Source organism: Triticum urartu, chromosome 1 (genome assembly GCF_003073215.2).
Source record: "Triticum urartu cultivar G1812 chromosome 1, Tu2.1, whole genome shotgun sequence".
NCBI classification, from domain to species: Eukaryota; Viridiplantae; Streptophyta; class Magnoliopsida; order Poales; family Poaceae; genus Triticum; species Triticum urartu.
Genome location: NC_053022.1, coordinates 373,852,468 through 373,875,522, shown reverse-complemented (window position 1 = coordinate 373,875,522; position 23,055 = coordinate 373,852,468). Strand labels below are relative to the sequence as shown.

The window sequence follows — 23,055 nt, the reverse complement described above, 5'->3', positions numbered from 1 at the left end:
TTTGCTGCATCATCCCTTCCTCTTCGGGGAAAACCAACGCAGTGCTCAAGAGGTAGCAACGTCCACTCCAATTTCTCTGGATCACGTTTGTTCCAAAAATCACGTTCCTGAAGGTTTCATTTCGTTTGGACTGCGTTTGATATTCCTTTTCTGCGAAACACTAAAATAGGCAAAAAAAACAGCAATTTGGGCTGGGTCTCCGGCTAATTGGTTAGTCCCAAAAATAATATAAAAGTGTATAACAAAGCCCAATAAACATCCCAAACACAATATAACATAGCATGGAACAATAAAAAATTATAGATACGTGGGAGACGTATCATAATGTTACTGTCTACAAAGCTCAACTTGTTACAAAACGTTTTCGACAAGTTCAAGGAGTTGACTACGATGAGACCTTCTCACCCGTAGTGATTCTCAAGTCTGTCCAATCATGTTAGCAATTGCCGCATTTTATCATTATGAAATTTGGCAAATGGATGTCAAAACTGCATTCCTTAATGGATTTCTTAAAGAAGAGTTGTATATGATGCAACCAGAAGGTTTTGTCGATCCTAAAGGTGCTAACAAAGTGTGCAAGCTCTAGCGATCTATTTATGGACTGGCGTAAGCATCTCGGAGTTGGAATATACGCTTTGATAGTGTTATCAAAGCATATGGTTTTTTATAGACTTTTGGAGAAGTATGTATTTACAAGAAAGTGAGTGGGAGCTCTGTAGCATTTCTAATATTATATGTGGATGACATTATTGATTGGAAATAATACATAATTTCTGGATAACATAAAAGGATATTTTAATAAGAATTTTTCAATGAAAGACCTTGGTGAAGCTGCTTATATATTGGGCATCAATATCTATAGAGATAGATCAAGACACTTAATCGGACTTTCACAAATCACATACCTTGATAAAGTTTTGAAGAAGTTCAAAATGGATCAGTCAAAGAAAGGGTTCTTGCCTTTGTTACAAGCTATGAAGTTGAGTCAGACTTAATGCCCGACCACTGCAGAAGATAGAGATAAAATGAAAGTCATTCCCTATGCCTCAGCCATAGGTTCTATCATGTATGCAATGTTGTGTAGCAGACCTGATGTGTGCCTTGCTATAAGTTTAGTAGGGAGGTACCAAAGTAATCCAGGAGTGGATCACTGGACAGTGGTCAAGAATATCCTGAAATAAGTGAAAAGTGAAGGAAATATGCCCTAGAGGCAATAATAAAGTTATTATTTATTTCCTTGTATCATGATAAATGTTTATTATTCATGCTAGAATTGTATTAACCGGAAACATAATACATGTGTGAATACATAGACAAACAGAGTGTCACTAGTATGCCTCTACTTGACTAGCTCGTTGATCAAAGATGGTTATGTTTCCTAACCATAGACATGAGTTGTTATTTGGTTAACGGGATCACATCATTAGGAGAATGATGTGATTGACTTGACCCATTCCATTAGCTTAGCACTTGATCGTTTAGTTTCTTGCTATTGCTTTCTTCATAACTTATATATATATATATATGTTCCTATGACTATGAGATTATGCAACTCCCGTTTACCGGAGGAACACTTTGTGTGCTACCAAACATCACAATGTAACTAGGTGATTATAAAGGTGCTCTACAGGTGTCTCCGAAGGTATTTGTTGGGTTGGCGTATTTCGAGATTAGGATTTGTCACTCCGATTGTCGGGGAGGTATCTCTGGGCCCTCTCGGTAATACACATCACTCAAGCCTTGCAAGCATTGCAACTAATAAGTTAGTTGCGGGATGATGTATTACGGAACGAGTAAAGAGACTTGCCGGTAACGAGATTGAACTAGGTATTGAGATACCGACGATCGAATCTCAGGCAAGTAACATACCGATGACAAAGGGAACAACGTATATTGTTATGCGGTCTGACCGATAAAGATCTTCGTAGAATATGTAGGAGCCAATATGAGCATCCAGGTTTCGCCATTGGTTATTGACCGGAGACGTGTCTCGGTCATGTCTACATAGTTCTCGAACCCGTAGGGTCCACGCGCTTCAAGTTCGGTGACGATCGTAATTAGGGTTTTTGTGTTTTGATGTACCGAAGGTTTTTCGGTGTCCCGGATGTGATCACGGACATGACGAGGAGTCTCGAAATGGTCGAGACATAAAGATTGATATATTGGAATCCTATATTTGGATATCGGAAACGTTCCGGGTGAAATCGAGATTTTACCGGAGTACCGGGGGGTTACCGGAACCCCCCCGGGGGTTATTGGGCCTACATGGGCCCTAAGGGAGAAGAGGAGGGTCGGCCAGGGCAGGCCGCGCTCCCCCTCCCCCCTAGTCCGAATAGGACAAGGAAGGGGGGGGCGGCGCCCCCCTTTCCTCTTTCTCCCTTCCCCCTTCCTTTTCCAACAAGGCAAGAGGGGGGAGTCCTACTCCTGGTGGGAGTAGGACTCCTCCAGGCGCACCCCTTGGGCCGGACGCACCTCCCCCCTCTCTCCTTTATATACGGGGGCAAGGGGGCACCCCATGACACACAATTTGATCTTCGTGATCGTTCCTTAGCCGTGTGCGGTGCCTCCTTCCACCATATTCCTCCTCGGTCATATCGTAGCGGTGCTTAGGCGAAGCCCTGCATCGGTAGAACATCATCACCGTCATTACGCCGCCGTGCTAACAAAACTCTCCCTCAACACTTTGCTGGATCGGAGCTCGAGAGATGTCACCGAGTTGAACGTGTGCAGAACTCGGAGGTGCCGTACGTTCGGTACTTGGATCGGTCGGATCGGGAAGACGTACGACTACTTCCTCTACGTTGTGTCAACGCTTCCGTTGCCGGTCTACGAGGGTACGTAGACAACACTCTCCCCTCTCATTGCTATGCATCACCATGATCTTGCGTGTGCGTAGGAATTTTTTTGAAATTACTACGTTCCCCAACAAAAAGGACTAAGGATATGTTTCTCATTTATGGAGGTGAGAAAGAGCTTGTCGTAAATGGTTACATCGATGCAAGCTTTGACACTGATCCGGATGACTCAAAGTTGCAAAACGGACACGCATTTATATTGAATGGTGGAGCTATAAGTTGGTGCAGTGCCAAGTAGAGCGTTGTGGCGGGATCTACGTGTGAAGAGGAGTACATAGCTGCTTCGGAAGAAGCAAATGAAGGGGTCTGTATGAAGAAGTTCATATCTGATCTAGGTGTAATACCTAGTGCATCAGGTTCAATGAAAATCTTTTGTGACAATACTGGAGCAATTGCCTTAGCGAAGGAATACATATTTCACAAGAGAACCAAACACATCAAGAGACACTTCAATTCCATCCGTGATCATGTCAAGGAGGGAGACATAGAGATTTGGAAAATACATACAGATCTGAATGTTGCAGACCCATTGACTAAGCCTCTTCCACGAGCAAAACATGATCAACACCAAGACTCCATGGGTGTTAGAATCATTACTATGTAATCTAGATTATTGACTCTAGTGCAAGTGGGAGACTGAAGGAAATATGCCCTAGAGGCAATAATAAAGTTGTTATTTATATTTTCTTATATCATGATAAATGTTTATTATTCATGCTAGAATTGTATTAATCGGAAACTTAATACATATGTGAATACATAGACAAAACAGAGTGTCCCTAGTATGCCTCTACTTGACTAGCTCGTTTGTAGTGACCCGATCCCAATGGATCGAAGTCTCTGTGCTTAAGTGTCATCCCTGGATCGTATGCTGACACACACAGTACTCGAGGATTTATAATAGAGGTAAATCACAGGTATAGAGTAACATAAATACTATTACCTCAATCCCTTTAGGAGAAGTAACAACAAAGTTGTGGAGTCCTAACAACACCAACGACAAAGTTGAGTGTAGACATCGTAACCCTATCGTATCACTTACTCGTCGTCAGAATCCTGCAACATGAGACGTTGCAGCCATATAGGTCAGTATGTTGAATGTACTGGCAATTTCGCACCATAGAGTAATAACGAGAATTGTCTATCTCTATATGCATATTTGGCTGGTGGAGGCTCTAAGTTTAAATTTTGCATAAAGCTAATTTTTCCCTACAACAAAGGAATAAATTTTTTTTACTACTAAGTTAAATTACCCATATTGAGAATGTAACCCGGCCCCAACTCAATCCCAAAATAATATTAACAACCCAATAGATTCATTAAGTAAAGTGAGGAGATCAAACAATAATTCAAGTACCAGATACTCAAAATGTCCATAACTGGGGACATGGCTAACCATGATTAGTTTATACACTCTACAGAGGTTTGCGCACTTTTCCCACAAGACTCGATCTCCTCCATTGTATTTCTCGCACTGCATGATGTTTGAGAAACAGATGATCGAGACACAGTCTTTTCGAAGAGGTCCCCTTAACCGATAGATAGGCCGGTACACCTACAATCCCCTACATATGCTAGCCCATCATGAAAAGGATTCCCACAACTTACTCAACTATGCCAGAGCCCATAATGGCATGTGGATACACACAGAAGTTCCTAGCATAAATAATCTTATGATCCCTTTGAGCCAGGGTGGAATTCCATAGGATGATCACACGGGTACCCCGGGATCTCCTAGGACAACACTGGATTCCCCAGGTGCCCACAACCAATCCACCCAGATGTGTATTAAAGTAGCCACCTTAAGTTTCTGTTAGTTAAATATAACTCGTCACATCTTTCATGAATCTCTCATACCAATCCACATCTACGAGCATAGCAAAACAGTATGAGCATATCGTATAATCCCAGGGTTGATAAAAGACAATAGGTTCCTACCTCAACAACTACTTCCCACACCCACATGTTATCAAATCCTACTCATGCAAAGTTTGAGGGTTGAAACTATGCGTAAAAACTGGGGAATAAAGGGATATGATCAAAGTGTAACTTGCCTTGCTGACGATCGGAAAACCCTAGATTTTCGTAGTAGCAAGCCTCGCACTCCAGAAACTCTTTTTTTAATAAATTTCGCCACGAAGAAAATTCAGAGTGCAAAAATCATGGATGCATATGATGACCTAATGATTAACATCCAAATTGAAAATTGGGACGTTACAAACTTTGCAAAACTTGATAACCTTGTTGCGTGTAACTCGGTTGGCAAACTCGAGAATCTTGATGGTTTTCTCCTCGTAAGTTAGGTCACTCTCCAACTGAATTGCTTCCAGGGGCACTGTATCTCTCTGAGGAATATCGGCCATCTCTGCATGGCACTTCTTCAACTGGGAAACGTGAAACACATCATGAACTCCTGACAAACCTTCGTGTAACTCCAACTTGTAGGCAACTTCACCCATACATTCCAAACTCTATATGGTCCTACAAATCTTGGGGCTAACTTTCCTTTGACTCCAAATCGTTTAACTCCTCGAAGTGGTGACACACAGATATATGCTCTGTCTTCGACTTCATAGGCTACCTCCTTGTGTTTAGTGTCAGCATAACTTTTCTGCCTAGACTGAGCTACCTTCAGTCTATCACGAATCAACTTAACCTTCTCTTCAGACTCTCTGATTAAATATGGCCCGAACAATTGTCAGTCTCCAACTTCATCCCACATCAATGGTGTCCGGCACCTCCTTCCATACAAAGCTTCGAAAGGGGCCATCTTCAAACTAGCCTGGTAGCTGTTGTTATATGAGAACTCTGCGTAAGGAAAATTATCGTCCCAACTAGATCCATAATCTAGCGCACAAGCTCTTAACATGTCCTCCAGAATCTGATTGACTCTCTCGGTCTGTCCATCTGTCTGCGGATGAAAGGTTGTACTAAACTCTAGTCTGGTACCCAAAGTCTGATGCAACTGATTATAAAACTTTGAGGTAAACTGTGTTCCTCTATCTGATACGATTATCCTTGGAACTCCATGCAGACATACGATCCTGGTCATATATATATATATATATATATATATATATATATATATCTTGGCCAACTTCGTGCTCGTATAAGTGGTTTTCACGGGGATAAAGTGAGCCACTTTGGTCAAGCGATCAACTACTACCCAGATGGAGTCATATCCTGATCATGTCCTGGGTAATCCGGTGATGAAATCCATGCCAAGCTTATCCCACTTCCATTCAGGTATCGGCAAAGGCTGAAGTAATCCTGTCGGCTTCTGGTGCTCTGCCTTAACTCTCTGACATACATCACATACAACTACATACTCGGCAATATCCTTCTTCATACCTGTCCACCAGAAATGTTGCTTCAAATCCAAATACATCTTGGTGTTTCCTGGGTGAATCGAGTACGGCGAGTCATGAGCTTCCTGAAGTATTAACTTCCTGATCTCTGGGTCATTGTGCACATAAATACGATCCTCAAACCATAAAGTTTCGTGTTCATCCTCACGAAAACCTTTGGCCTTTCCTTTATTCATCTTCTCCTTTATCTCCGCAATCTCCTTATCAGTTTTGTGGGCTTCTCAAATCTTTCCCAACAACGTGGACTGAACTTCCAACGCTGCAACAAAACCTCTCGGAACTATCTCCATTCGAAGTTCTCTGGGATCATGGGCTAACTCCTGAGGTAATCCTCCAGTTACGAGAGTATTAACATAACTCTTGCGGCTCAAAGCGTCCGCTACAACATTGGCCTTTCCTGGATGATAATGCAGCTTCATATCATTATCCTTTATGTGCTCCAACCATCTCCTCTGCCTCAGATTCAACTCCTTCTGCGTAAAAATGTACTTCAAACTCTTATGATCCATGTATACATCACAACGGTTTCCAATAAGAAAATGTATCCACGTCTTGAGCGCATGTACTACGACTACTAACTCCAAATCATGCGTGGCATAATTCAACTCATGAGGTCGAAGCTGATGTGAGGGATGTGAAACAACTCTTCTGTCTTGCATAAGTACGCCTCCAAGTCCCTGGTGAGAAGCATCGCAATATACTTGGAAATCCTTGCGTATATCCAGAAGAATTAGCACTGGGGCTGTAACTAAACATTTCTTCAACTCCTGAAAACTAACCTCACATTCCTTGGTCCATTTAAACTCGGTGTCCTTCTTCAATAACTCCGTCATGGGCTTCGCGATCTTGGAAAATTTCTCAATAAATCTCCGGTAATATCCTGTGAGTCCAAGTAAACTGCGTATCTCTCCAACTAAGGTGGGTGCCAACCACTCAGTGACAGACTGAACCTTGGAAGGGTCTACTGCTATACCTTCTCCTGATATAACATGTCCGAGAAATCCAACTTCCTTCAACCAAAACTCACATTTGCTGAGCTTGGCATATAGCTGATGTTCCCTGAGCTTCTCGAGAACCAAGCGCAAATTTTCCTTGTGTTCTTCTTCATCCTTCGAGTATACCAATATATCATCAATGAACACCACAACAAACTTATCCAAGAACTCCATGAACACCTTATTCATCATACTCATAAAGTAGGCAGGGGCGTTAGTCTAACCAAAAGACATGACAATGTACTCATATAGCCCGTACCTTGTGGTAAAACTGTCTTAGGTATATCCTGTTCTCGGATCTTCAGCTGCTGGTATCCTGATCGAAGATCGATCTTGGAGAATACTTTAGCTTCCTGCAGCTAGTCAAACAAATCATTGATCATCGGTAGTGGGTATTTGTTCTTGATAGTCACCTCATTCAGTGCACGATAATCAACAACCATTCTCAAAGATCCATCCTTCGTCTCAACTAAAAGCACTGGGGTCCCCACGGTGATGAACTTGGTTGAATATAACCTTTCTCCAATAACTCCTTAATATGTTTCTTAATTTCCTCCAGATCATTTGCGGGCATCCGATACGGTCTCTTTGATATTGGTCCGGTGCCTGGTAATAGCTCTATCAAAAACTCTATGTCTCGATCTGGTGGCATGCCTGGTAGTTCCTCCGGGAATATGTCGGGATAATCCTTCACAACTGGCACTTCCTCCTGAACAACTCCCGGAAGTGAATTTACTTTGAGTCCTCCTTGGCGCATGCCTAGACACATACTTGATCCTTTTCCCCTCTGGGGTGGTGAGAAGAATTGACTTACTAGCGCAATCGATGTTTCCCCCATACATCGATAGCTAATCCATGCCTAGTATCACATCCAATCCTTGTGATTCTAGAATAATGAGGTCAGAGGGGAAAACATGCCTACCTATGGTCAATGGCAACTGAAAAAATCCTCGGCTAGCCATATGATCCGCTCCTGGTGAGCTTACTAACATAGGTGTCTTAAGGGCTACGGTGGCGGTGGGTTGTACTGGGTGAGCTCCGGTGGGAAGGCGAATGTGGGGTCACGTCTCGGAGGCATCTGATGGGTTTAGGGGGTGAGAATAGAATAGAGTGAGGTCTAAAGAGATAGTTCACTACCCATATGCACATGAGACTAACATATTCATTCCACACCACTCAATATCAAACAAGATTCATACAATCGATCTAAGCTACCGTTACAAAATCTCGCTGACTATTACTATATACATGGAAGAACTTCTAATGGGATAGGGTGGTCGACTAGAAATTTTGACCGGTGGAAGACTCCATAATATTTGCTCTAGATTCATCTTCATAATCGTCATTGCTATCGGGCTCGGAGTCTGTCGTCTAGTATGATGTAATCTTCTGAACGAATGTCCACTCCAGGTTCAGGATCCCCCATGAATATTCCTAGCTTCTTCTTCCGGTCTTCATTCTTCTCCCGTAGTACAGCAATTTCCTCTTCATATCCATCACGCGTAGCTTTGAGTTCTTCCTCCAGATCCATGTTCTGGGTCATCACCTTCTTCGTGTCTATCATGTTGGCGCACATCTGGTTCTCGTAGCGTTGAATGTGCTGGTTCAACTCTTGTATGTAGGCTGCAATGGATTTATCCTTCCTGGTGCGACTCATCTCCCATTGCTCATCTCGGCGTCCACATATTTGGTAGATGGTGTCCTTAAGATCCTTGTTGTACACCTCTCCTATGCGTACAATGGCGATGTGGGCGGCCATGCTCTTTCCTAAACTCCAGGTTGGTGCATCAAAGGAAAACTCGATGGGCTCGGTAACTGGTGTAAAATTCATTCCTAGAACACGAACTTGAATCGTCTAGCGCTCCTCTTCTGGTAATGTGGCGGTGTAGGTTCCGATGAAGCTTGGTATGCCGATGTTCAGGTACCTAGTGACTTCCTTCAAGTGTCGTCTGAAAAGGGTGTCGTCATCCGGTTGAGTGAACTTGTTCCTTGGGTCCGCCATCTATAGAGTAGAAATGGAGAAGAGTTAGAAATGAGTAGAGAAGATTATCATGTGGCTTTTCCTAGTGGTCGCGTCCTACAGTCAGCGTGTGCTCTGATACCATCTTGTAGCGATCCGATCCCGATGGATCGAAGTCTCTGTGCTTAAGTGTCATCCTTGGATCGGTATGCTGACACACACAATACTCGAGGATTTATAACAGAGGTAAATCACATGTATAGAGTAACGTAAATAGTATTACCTCAATCCCTTTAGTGAAAGTAACAACAAAGTTGTGGAGTCCCAACAACACCAACGGCAAAGTTGAGTGTAGACATCATAACCCTATCGTATCACTTACTCGTCGTAAGAATCCTGCAACATGAGACGTTGCAGCCATATAGGTCAGTACGTTGAATGTACTGGCAATTTCACAGCATAGAGTAATAATGAGAATTGTCTATCTCTATATGCATATTTGGTTGGTGGAGGCTCTAAGTTTAAATTTTGCATAAAGCTAATTTTTCCCTACAACAAAGGAATAAATTTTATTTACTACTAAGTTAAATTACCCATATTGAGAAGGTAACCCCAACTCAATCCCAAAATAATATTAATAACACAATAGATTCATTAAGTAAAGTGATGAGATCAAACAATAATTCAAGTACTAGATACTCAAAATGTCCATAACCGGGGACACGGCTAACCATGATTAGTTTATACACTTTGCAGAGGTTTGCACACTTTTCCCCACAAGACTCGATCTCCTCCGTTGTATTTCTCACACTACATGATGTTTAAGAAACGGATGATCGAGACACAGTCTTTCCGATGAGGTCCCCTTAACGACAGGTAGGCCGGTACACCTACAATCCCCTACATCTGCTAGCCCATCATGGAAAGGGTTCCCACAACTTACTCAACTATGCCAAAGCCCATAATGGCATGTGGCTGCACACGAAAGTTCCTAGCATGAATAATCTTATCATCCCTTTGAGCCTGGCTGGCATTCCATAGGATGATCACACGGGTACCCCCGGGATCTCCCAGGACAATACTGGATTCCCCAGGTGCCCACAACCAATCCTCCCAGATGTGTATTAAAGTAGCCACCTTAAGTTTCCCTTAGTTAAATATAACTCTCACATCTTTCATGAATCTCTCATACGAATCCACGTCTACGAGCAAAGCAAAAAAGTATGAGCATAACGTATAATCCCAGGGTTGATAAAAGACAATAGGTTCCTACCTCAACAACTACTTCCCACACCACATGTTATCAAATCCTACTCATGCAATGTTTGAGGGTTGAAACTAATGCATAAAAACAGGGTAATAAAGGGATATGATCAAAGTGTTACTTGCCTTGCTGACGATCGAAAAACCCTAGAGATTCGTAGTAGCAAGCCTTGCACTCCGGAAACTCTTCTTTTTTAAATAAATTTCACCGCGAAGAAAATTTAGAATGCAAAAATCATGGATGCATATGATGACCTAATGATTAACATCCAAATTGAAAATAGGGATGTTACATCGTTAATCAAAGATGGTCAAGTTTCCTGACCATAGACATGTGTTGTCATTTAATGAACCGGATCACATCATTAGAGAATGATGTGATGGACAAGACCCATCCATTAGCTTAGCATAATGATAGTTATGTTTCTGTTTCGATTGCTTTCTTCATGACTTATACATATTCCTCTGACTATGAGATTATGCAACTCCCGAATACCGGAGGAACACCTTGTGTGCTATCAAACGTCACAATGTAACTTGGTGATTATTAAGATGCTCTACAGGTGTCTCCGAATGTGTTTGTTGGGTGGCATAGATCAAGATTAGGATTTGTCACTCCGAGTATCGGAGTGGTATGTCTGGGCCCTCTCGGTAATGCACATCACTATAAGCCTTGCAAGCAATGTAACTAATGAGTTAGTTGCGGGATAATGCATTGAACGAGTAAAGAGACTTGTCGGTAATGAGATTGAAATAGGTATGTGATGAGATCGAACGCTAAACAAATAAATAAGAATAAATTGCAGCAAGGTATTTTTGGGTTTTTGGATTAATAGATATGAAAATAAAAGCAAGGAAAAATAGATTGCAAAGGCAAATATATGAGGAAGAAGACCCCGGGGCCGTAGGTTTCACTAGTGGCTTCTCTCGAGAAAAATAGCAAATGGTGGGTAAACCAATTACTGTTGGGCAATTGATAGAACTTAAAATACTCATGATGATATCCAGGCAATGATCATTATATAGGAATCACGTCCAAGATTAGTAGACCGACTCCTGCCACCATCTACTACTATTACTCCACACATCGACCGCTGTCCAGCATGCATCTAGTGTATTAAGTTCATGGAGAAATGGAGTAATGCAATAAGAATGATGACATGATGTAGACAAGATCTAGCTATGTAGAGATATACCCCTTCATTTTATCCTTAGTAGCAATGATACATACGTGTCGGTTCCCTTTCTGTCACTGGGATCAAGCACCATAAGATCGAACCCACTACAAAGCACCTCTTCCCATTGCAAGATAAATAGATCAAGTTGGCCAAACAAAACCCAACTATCGGAGAAGAAATACGAGGCTATAAGCAATCATGCATAAAAGAGATCAAAGAAACTCAAATACTTTCATGGATATAAAAAGATAGATCTGATCATAAACTCAAAGTTCATCGATCCCAACAAACACACCGCAAAAGAGTTACATCATATGGATCTCCAAGAGACCATTGTATTGAGAATCAAGAGAGGGAAATGAAGCCATCTAGCTACCAACTACGGACCCGAAGGTCTACAAAGAACTACTCTCGCATCATCGGAGAGGCACCAATGGAGGTGGTGAACCCCATCTGAGATGGTGTCTAGATTGGATCTGGTGGTTCTAGACTCTGCGGCGGCTGGATGAATATTTCATCGACTCCCTAGGGTTTATAGAATATTGGGGTATTTATAGAGCAAAGAGGCGGTCCGGGGGGCACCCGAGGTGGGCACAACCCACAAGGGTGCGCCTGGGCCTCCTGGCGTGCCCTGGTGGGTTGTGCCCCCCCCCAGGGCACCCCCCAGGCGTAGCCAGGGCCCGTTTTGTTCCTTCTGGCCCATAAAAATTCTCTGTAAAGTTTCATGGCATTTGGACTCCGTCTGATATTGATTTTCTCCGATGTAAAAAACATGGAAAAGATAGCAACTGGCACTTGGCATTATGTCAATAGGTTAGTACAAAAAAATGATATAAAATGATTATAAAACATACAAGATTGATAATATAATAGCATGGAAAAATAAAAAAATATAGATAAGTTGGAGACATATCAATATGATGATACCGACGATCGAATCTCAGGCAAGTAACATACCGATGACAAAGGGAATAACGTATGTTGTTATTGCGGTTTGACTGGTAAAGATCTTCCTAGAATATGTAGGAACCAATATGAGCATCTAGGTTCCGATGTTGGTTATTCATCGGAGATGTGTCTCGGTCATGTCTACATAGTTCTCGCACCTCGCACACTTAACGTTCGATGACGATTTGTATTATGAGTTATGTGTTTTGGTGAACGAAGTTTGTCCGGAGTCCCAGATGAGATCACGGACATGACGAGGAGTCTTGAAATGGTCGAGAGGTAAAGATTCATATATTGGAAGGTAGTATTCGGACATCGGAATGGTTCCGAGTGATTCAGGTATTTTAACGGAGTACTGAGGGGTTACCGGAACCCCCCAGGGGAATTAATGGGCCTACATGGGCCTTAGTGGAGAGAGAGGAGGACCGCAAGGATTGGCCACGCCCCCCATGGCAGTACGAATTGAACTAGGGGAGGGGGTGGCGCCCCCCTTCCCCTCTCCCTCTCCCTCTCCCTCTCCCTCTCCTTCCTTTTTTCCCTCCGATGAAGAAATGAAAAAAGGGGGGCCAATCCTACTAGGACTAGGAGTCCTAGTAGGACTCCCCCATGGCGCGCCCCTCTTGGCCGGCCAACCCCTCCTCCCATCCTTTATATACGGGGTGGGGGCACCCCAAAGGCACAACAATTGTTCTCTTAGCCGTGTGTGGTGCCCCCCTTCACAGTTTACTCCTCCGGTCATAGCGTCGTAGTGCTTAGGCGAAGCCCTGCGCGGATCACATCACCATCACCATCACCATGCCGTCATGCTGATGGAATTCTCCCTCGACCCTCTGCTGGATCAAGAGTTCGAGGGACGTCATCGAGCAGTGTGCTGAAACTCAGAGGTGTCGTACGTTCGGTACTAGATCGGTTGGATCACGAAGACATTCGAATACATTAACCGCGCTAACCTAATGCTTCCGCTTTCGGTCTACTAGGGTACGTGGACATACTCTCCCCCTCTCATTGCTATGCATCTCCTAGATAGATCTTGCGTGATTGTAGGATTTTTTTGAAATTGCATGCTACATTCCCCAACACACGCCCCCTCCCCTTTGATACGTCTCCAACATATCTATAAATTTTGATTGTTCCATGCTATTATATTATCTGTTTTGTATGTTTAATGGGCTTTATTTACCTTTCCCTCGCAGCTCCACCAACGTACTTCTTCCTCCTATATATATCCATATACCCCGAAAACATCCAGGAGCACCACGACCCTATTTACACCGCCGCAACCTTCTGTACCTATGAGATCCCATCTTTGGGCCTTTTCCGGCGCTCCGCCAGAGGGGGAATTGATCACGGAGGGCTTCTACATCAACACCATAGCCTCTCTGATGATGTGTGAGTAGTTTACCACAGACCTTCGGGCCCATTGTTATTAGCTAGATGGCTTCTTCTCTCTCTTTGGATCTTAATACAAAGTTCTCCTCGATTCTCTTGGAGATCTATGCGATTTAATTCTTTTTGCAGTGTGTTTGTCGAGCTCCGATGAATTGTGGGTTTATGATCAAGATTATCTATGAACAATATTTGATTCCTCTCTAAAATCTTTTATGCATGGTTAAATATCTTTGCAAGTCTCTTTGAATTATCAGTTTGGTTTGGCCTACTAGATTAATCTTTCTTGCAATGGGAGAAGTGCTTAGCTTTGGGTTCAATCTTGCGGTTCCTTTCCTAGTGACAGCAGGGGCAGCAAGGCACGTATTGTATTGTTGCCATCGAGGATAAAAAGATGGGGTTTATATCATGTTTGTTGAGTTTATCCCTCTACATCATGTCATCTTACCTAATGCGTTACTCTGTTCTTATGAACTTAATACTCTAGATGCATGCTGGATAGCGGTCGATGTGTGGAGTAATAGTAGTAGATGCAGAATCGTTTTGGTCTACTTGTCGCGGACATGATGCCTATATACATGATCATGCCTAGATATTCTCATAACTATGCGCTTTTCTATCAATTGCTCGATAGTAATTTATTCACCCACCATAGAACTTGCTATCTTGAGAGAAGCCACTAGTGAAACCTATGGCCCCGGGTCTATCTTCCATCATATTATTTTCCTATCAACTTGCTATTTCTATTACCGTTTATTTTGAAATCTTTATTTTCCAATCTATACAACAAAAATACCAAAAATATCTTATTATCTCTATCAGATCTCACTCTCGTAAGTGACCATGAAGGCATTGACAACCCCTTTATTGCGTTGGTTGCGAGGTTCTTGTTTGTTTGTGCAGGTACTAGGTGACTTGTGTGTTATCTCCTACTGGATTGATACCTTGGTTCTCAAAAACTGAGGGAAATACTTATGCTATTGTGCTGCATCACCCTTTCCTCTTCAAGGGAAAACCAACGCATGCTCAAGAGGTAGCACCCTTGTCCTATTCGGACTCCCCTTGGGGGGGGCACCCCCTTGTGGGCTGCCCTCTCTCTCCCATATGGTCAATAAGGCCGAATACTTTCCCCTGGGGGTTCCGGTAACCCCTCGGTACTTCGATAAATATCCGAAACGTCCCGTAACCATTTCGGTGTCTGAATACCATCATCCGATATATTAATCTTTACCTCTCGACTATTTCGAGACTCCTCGTCATGTACGTGATCTCATTCGGGACTCCGAACAATCTTCGGTTACCAAAACACATAGCTCATAATACAAATCATCATCGAACATTAAGCGTGCGGCCCTACAGGTTCGAGAACTATGTAGACATGACCGAGACACATCTCCGATGAATAACCAACAACGAACCTGGATGCTCATATTGGTTCCTACATATTCTATGAAGATCTTTATCGGTCAAACCGTAATGACAACATACGTCATTCCCTTTGTCAACGGTATGTTACTTGCCCGAGATTCGATCGTCAGTATCCTCATACCTAGTTCAATCTCGTTACCGGCAAGTCTCTTTACTCATTCTGTAATGCATCAGTCCGCAACTAACTCATTAGTCACATTGCTTGCAAGTCTTATCGTGATGTGCATTATCGAGAGGGCCCATAGATACCTCTTCGATACTCGGAGTGACAAATCCTAATCTCGATCTATGCCAACCCAACAAAAACTTTTGGAGACACCTGTAGAGCATCTTTATAATCACCCAATTACGTTGTGACGTTTGATAGCACACAAGGTGTTCCTTCGGTATTCGGGAGTTGCATAATCTCATAGTCAAAGGAATATGTATAAGTCATGAAGAAAGCAATAGCATTAAAACTTAATGATCATTATGCTAAGCTAACGGATGGGTCTTGTCATGTGATCCCATTCGTCAAATGACAATACAAGTCTATGGTCAGGAAACTTAACCATCTTTGATTAACGAGCTAGTCAAGTAGAGGCATACTAGGGACACTTTGTTTTGTCTATGTATTCACACATGTATCAAGTTTCCGGTTAACACAATTATAGCATGAATAATAAACATTTATCATGATATAAGGAAATATAAATAACAACTTTATTATTGCCTCTAGGGCATATTTCCTTCAAAACCCTAACTTAAATTATCAGCCGGAATCGAGGCAACATGATTTTCTTCCTGGCTATCAGCCGCCAGAGCTGTAGTCAGAAGAAGGGGAGAAGAATCCACGAACTGGTTGGCGGAGCTTGGTGTGGAATGGGGTATTGCATGTGAATTTTTTTGATGGTATCGTTTGGTTTGTATATTTATTTATTTTTCCCGTGAAAATTTTCAATCTATTCATCTTCCACCATGGCATGACAGTACAAAGATCACCAGAGGTAATAAAATTACAATCAGTTCCGTGGACCACCTAGCGATGGCAACAAGCACTTGAGCGAGCTCAGGCGCGCGGCCATCATCGCCCATCCCTTGCTGGAGCTGGACAAACCTTGTTGTAGTAGACAGCCGGGAAGTCGTCGTGCTAAGGCCCTGTAGGGCCAGCGCACCAGAGCAGCAACCGTCGCCGATGAAAAAAGTTGACGATCGGAAGGATCAAACCTATAAACACTAAAACAAAGATGAACGAAGACCGGATCCAAAAGATCCACCAAATACCAGCACCGAATGAATCCCACGAGATCCAATGGAGACACACACCCACATGCCCTTCGACGACATAGACGCACCATCGGGACGAGGATAGAACGTGGAAGACATTATTTCTACGAAAGGACATCATTGCCGCCACACAATCCCAATTAGGACGCTGAACCTAACAAGAACGAGAACATGGTCCCTCCCGGCGGCGGGGGTCCGAAGTCCTTCACACCTCCATGGCCCAAAAGCCATCGGAGATGGGGCGGACCAACGGTGGAGCCGGCGGGAGGAGGAGGAAAGCTTGAGATCTTTTCTTATAGAGGATAAAAGAGAAGGCGTATAACATGCAGTAGCTTCATAGAAGACGGCGTGGTCTCCACTTTTTTATATAATTATTAGAAAACGAAAAACAGAAGCGTAACGTGATTCATTTGTGTTGTCAGTCAAGAACGTCAGATCTCTCCGAAATGTGGTCGTCAGGGAGTACATGTGCTATGATGTAGGTACAGGTGGAGGGATGATGTTGTTGGGAAACGTAGCATGCAATTTCAAAAAAATTCCTACGCTCACGCAAGATCTATCTAGGAGATGCAAAGCAACAAGAGGGGGAGAGTGTGTCCACGTACCCTCGTAGACCGAAAGCGTAAGCATTTGACAACCCGGTTGATGTAGTCAAACTTCTTCTAACTCCGACCGATCAAGTACCGAACGTACGACATCGCCGAGTTCTGCACACGTTCAGCGCGATGACGTCCCTCGCCTTCTTGATCCAGCATGGTGTTGAGGAAGTAGATGAGTTCCGTCAGCATGACGGTGTGGTGACGGTGATGGTGAAGTGATTCTCTCAGGGCTTCACCTTAGCACCGCAAAACTATGACCGGTGGTGTAAACTGTGGAGGGGGGCGCCGCACGCGGTAACGATTGTTGTTGTGTGTTCTAGGCGCCCCCTCCCCACATATATATAGGTGGGAGTGGGAGGATAGGCCGCTGGGGGCGCCCTAGGGTTGGCCACCGCCCCCTAGGAGCCCTGCCTTGCCCTGCGCCCCCCTTTCCATGTATGCATGAAGGGGAAGGAAAGATGGGGGGGTGAGGGATGCAAGTGGGAATCCTAATCCACACTTTCCTTTTCCTTCCCCCCTTTCCTTATCCTCCTCCTATAGCCTTATAGGGTGCAGCAGCCCCTTGTGGGCTGGTGTGTTCATTCACAAGGCCCATATGGCCCATAGGATTGCCGGGGGTACCTGAAACACCTTCCGGTGACCTGATACCCTTCGGAACACTTCCGGCGTCCGAATACCATTGCCATATATATATATATATATATATATATATATATATATATATATTAATCTTTACTTCTCGACCATTTCGAGACTCCACGTCATGTCTGTGATCTCATCCGGGACTCCGAACAACATTCGGTCACCAAATCACATAACTCATATAATACTAAATCGTCATCAAACGTTAAGTGTGTGGACCCTACAGGTTCGAGAACTATGTAGACATGACCGAGACACCTCTGTGGTCAATAACCAATAGCGGAACCTGGATGCTCATATTGGCTCCTACATATTCTACGAAGATCTTTATCGGTCGAACCGTTATGACAACATACGTTATTCCCTTTGTCATCGGTATATTACTTTCCCGAGATTTGATCGTCGGTATCTTGATACCTAGTTCAATCTCATTACCGGCAAGTCTCTTTACTCGTTCCATAATCCATCATCCCGTAACTAACTCATTAGTCACTTTGCTTGCAAGGTTTCTTATGATGTGTATTATCGAGAGGGTCCAGAGATACCTCTCCGGTACTCGGAGTGACAAATCATAATCTCGATCTATGACAACCCAACAAACACCTTCGGAGATACCTGTAGAGCATCTTTATAATCACCTAGTTACGTTGTGACGTTTGATAGCTCACAAGTTATTCCTCCGGTATCCGGGAGTTGCATAATCTCATAGTCGAAGGAATATGTATTTGACATTAAGAAAGCAATAGCAATAAAATTTGAACGATCAATATGCTAAGCTAACGGATAAGTCTTGTCCATCACATCATTCTCCTAACGATGTGATCTCGTTCATCAAATGACGACACATGTCTATGGTTAGGAAACTTAACCATCTTTGATTAACGAGATAGTCTAGTAGAGGCTTACTAGGGACACGGTGTTTTGTCTATATATCCACACATGTATCAAGTTTCCGGTTAATACAATTCTAGCATGAATAATAAACATTTATCATGATATAAGGAAATATAAAATAACAACTTTATTATTGCCTCTAGGGCATATTTCCTTCAGATGTGTGGGGCATGGATGCTTCACACTTAGAGGATATTTGCTTGGGCTTCCTGCCAGCTTTCCATTGGGGCCGGTGTGCTTAAGCAGCACGGTCCAAGTAATGGCTTATGCCCCCTTTGTGCTTTTCCGGAGACCAGGACACATATCTTGTTCTCATGCGCGATTGTTCGAACCCTCTAGGGTTTCATACGCGCGGTACTGGGACCTGCCTGGAAGGCCCTAGAGTTTGCAGAGTTCCTTGAGACCAGAGCGAACCAGACCGGGCAAAATCGCCGCCTATTCTGGATAATTTTGTGGCGATGTCGTGGACGTTATGGTTCGCAATAAAATGGTGATTGAGTGGGTGTTCCCACGGCAAGCATCTTACTCCTTAAATTCCTTACTTTCTTGCAGCATTGGCACTCGCTTTCTAAGCAGTGTAACCGCGACCAGCTTGGGCTAATGCTGGATGCAATCTTGGCTACCGTGCGTCGCCTATCCTCTTTATAGGGCCGGTTTGGCTACTGCTACTTGGTGGCTTTTTTCTATTTCTTTTATGCTTTTTTAGATGTGATTGAGTTGATGCCCCAGCCGTCTTATTTGCTGTGACTGTGACACTTGGGATTTCATTGTATGGATGTTTGCTTTATTTATGAAACGGGAAACAAGCCTATTTCAATAGTTCCTCGTGGTAGAACCAACCCACTAATGGTTCAAGTACTAGACCTCATACTTGTGATCGCATTTTCCTGGAATTACTTCAGGCCTTCCAACGATATACAAGATATTGTGTCGGCTCAGTATATCTGAGGTGCTCATGGGTAGAGTGTGCATGCGTGTGTTTATAAGGTTGAGTGTATGTGCGTTTGTGATTGTAATGTGTTAAAAAAACTGATATTGCAATATTTAGACGAAATATGCTTAAGCTGGTTATTTAGTTGATAGCTAGTCCCTAGTGAGCTACGTAGTGAGTAGTGAGTGTGCAAGCACATATATTTTCCCCCCATTAGTTCGACCATCATGTTGTCTCGCTAAGGCATGTCTCATGCAAGCTCAGTACGGCTTAGCTTGGCTAAAAGGTTGTCGTGCAACTAGGTCGGACCAATGGCGTCCTCAGCATTTTGCAGCGCAAAGCGTGCACCTCGCGAATACTTCAATTCCATGCAAAGACTATCAATTCCGTGTCTAGCAGTATTCTCCGGTAGAAATTACAGTCCATCATTTTTCATTTGCACATCACGCCCATCTAATTTGATTGTTGCCGTATGTACAAGTTGATTTTATTCTGCACTAGTCAGCCCGTATCACTGTTTGATTTTATTTCATGCAATTGGAAGGAATGTACACAGTAGTAGTTTCCTAGAAGTGTCATTGAGTGAAAGACTAGACTACTGCAAATGGCCAAGTCTGTAGCAGACTCGACTATTTTATATAAAATCAATAAGAGTTCAATTAGTTCGTACAAAGGAGACCTTAACTTGTTAACAATATCGTAACCCCTTTTTAGAGTTTGGCACTGCCCTGAGTGTACCTGAGTGTAAGAAAACGTACGTTGTGGTGCAACTAGGTCGGACCAATGGCGTCACCTGCAACTTGCGGCGAAAGTGTGCACCTCGCGAGTACTTAAGCCCCGGGGGGAGCCCCCTCGATTCCCACGGCACAAGCCACAACAGCTAGCAGCTGGGATCGATCCATCACCCAGTCGCATATACACGAGTGAACAGGTCAATCTAGCATGGCGCTGGCGTCTTTGTCCAAGGTGGTGCTGGGGTCGGCGGCGTTCGGGGTATTCTGGGTGCTGGCCGTGTTCCCGTCGGTCCCTTTCCTGCCGATCGGGCGCACGGCGGGTGCGCTGCTGGGGGCTGCTCTGATGGTCGTCTTCCACGTGATCAGCCCGGACGACGCCTACGCGTCCGTGGACCTCCCCATCCTGGGCCTCCTCTTTGCCACCATGGTCGTCGGCGGCTACCTCAAGAGCGCCGGCATGTTCGGGCACCTTGGCCGGCTGCTGGCGTGGCGGAGCCAGGGCGGGCGCGACCTGCTATGCCGCATCTGCGTCGTCACGGCCCTCGCCAGCGCGCTCTTCACCAACGACACCTGCTGCGTCGTGCTCACGGAGTTCGTGCTCGAGCTCGCCGCCGAGCGCAACCTCCCCGCGAAGCCGTTCCTGCTGGCGCTGGCCACCAGCGCCAACATCGGGTCCAGCGCCACGCCCATCGGGAACCCGCAGAACCTGGTCATCGCCTTCAACAGTAAGATCTCATTCGTGGGCTTCCTCCTCGGCATCCTGCCGGCCATGCTCGTTGGTATGGCCGTCAACATGGTCATGCTGCTCTGCATGTACTGGAAGGACCTCGAGGGGAGCAGTCCCGACGCGGTGGCCGCCGAGAAGGAGATGGCGGCAGTCGAGGAGGGTCGCCGGCCGTCCCCGGCGACGTCGACGACGCTCAAGAGCCCCGGCCAGACGATGCTGGTCCAGTCCTCGTCGCTGGTCGCCGGCGCCGACCACGAGTCGGTGATGGTGGAGAGCATCTCGACCAAGCACCGGTGGTTCATACAGTGCTCGGCGCCGCAGCGGAGGCTGTTCCTCAAGAGCTTCGCGTACGTCGTGACCGCCGGCATGCTGGTTGCCTACATGCTGGGGCTCAACATGTCGTGGACGGCCATCACCACCGCCGTCGCCCTCATCGTGGTGGACTTCCGCGACGCCGAGCTCTGCCTCGGCAAGGTGTCTTACTCGTTGCTGGTTTTCTTCACGGGAATGTTCGTGACCGTGAGCGGGTTCAACAAGACGGGGCTCCCCGGCGCCATCTGGAAAGTCATGGAGCCATACTCCAAGATCAACCACGTGAGGGGCATCACAGTGCTCTCCCTCATCGTCATCGTCCTCTCCAACCTTGCCTCCAACGTACCAACCGGTTAGTGAATTCTTACATCGTCAAGTGTACTTCTTTATACACTACACTGTACGTATCACACTATCACTTGTGCTAGCTGTTGTGCATGCACGTAAAAAGTTTGTATTTTGTGTAGATCTTTCTTGTTACGGCATGGTACCGGAACTATAGCTTAGTGGCTAGCTAAGGGGCATGGAAAGTACTGCCGGTTCCGTTCGTTTGTGCTGCTGACGCATTGAGCATTTTGTGCCCTACATATATGCCGTGCGTGCATGACAGTTGACAGGACGGCTTGGAAAAATTATGTGGCGATTAACTGACACGAGGATGCGTGTGGTTCATGCAGTGCTGCTGATGGGTGACGAGGTGGCGGCGTCGGCAGCGACGATCTCGACGGCGGCGGTGACGCGGTCGTGGCTGCTGCTGGCGTGGGTGAGCACGGTGGCGGGTAACCTGTCCCTGCTGGGGTCGGCGGCGAACCTCATCGTGTGCGAGCAGGCACGCCGGGCGCCGCGCAACGCGCACGACCTCACCTTCTGGAGCCACGTCGTCTTCGGCGCGCCGTCCACGCTCGTCGTCACCGCCGTCGGCATACCCCTCATTGGCATCATCAACGCTGCCTAGTTCGATCCACCAAAATTATTAGTACTACTACTACTAGCACATGCCGATCGAAAGTTAAAAGTTGACGAACCGCTGCATGCTCAATTATATATGCATGCTCCATGCGCACGGTCGATCCATCGATCGAGTAGAAATATTTCTGAAGTATGTTCATTTTCCCCTTTTTGCAAAACTGAGTCTGTTACATATATGTAGTCTGTATGTATATACTGATATTTGGTAAGCATCGTACGTAGAGGTATCAGCGTGCACTGGTCGTAATTAAGGAGAGAAGGATGTAACAAGTGTGTTGATTAAGTAAACATATCATCCGCTTGTCTTTGGAGAGCAAATACACTAAAGTGACAGAGACGGGCTATAGCAGATGCCACATCGGATTTGTGCGTAGATGAAAGAGAGAGGAAAGAGAAGAGAAGAGGGCTACAAGCTTAGAGCATCTCTAACAGATCCTGTAAATCGGGTCGTCCGCTATAATAATCGCCAGTTTGCAGCATCCATCTCGTATCCCTGACCCGAACACATCCTTCAAATCCGGCCTTCTCCTTTTTTTCTGAGATCCTGCATCCACGAGCCCAATTCCTCCATATGTGCGGAATTTCGCCCTTTTTTGGAGA

At 44.8% G+C, this 23,055-nt stretch overlaps 1 protein-coding gene across 1 annotated transcript; it reads left to right on the top strand.

The window, feature by feature from the left end:
- Positions 1 to 20,593: 20,593 nt before the first annotated feature.
- LOC125534092 (silicon efflux transporter LSI3-like) lies at positions 20,594 to 22,717 on the top strand. Its single transcript, XM_048697392.1, has 2 exons — positions 20,594 to 21,838; positions 22,164 to 22,717. Exons 1-2 carry the CDS (start codon positions 20,656 to 20,658, stop codon positions 22,439 to 22,441), a joined length of 1,461 nt encoding a protein of 486 aa, XP_048553349.1. The 5' UTR covers positions 20,594 to 20,655; the 3' UTR covers positions 22,442 to 22,717.
- Positions 22,718 to 23,055: the final 338 nt, after the last annotated feature.

What these genes read in the sequence shown, in the direction of transcription:
- LOC125534092 (XM_048697392.1), top strand. Translation starts at nt 20,656, where the DNA reads ATGGCGCTGGCGTCTTTGTCCAAGGTGGTGCTGGGGTCGGCGGCGTTC. An exon ending in TGCCTCCAACGTACCAACCG is followed by an intron (nt 21,839 to 22,163) that starts GTTAGTGAATTC and finishes TGGTTCATGCAG; the next exon opens with TGCTGCTGATGGGTGACGAG.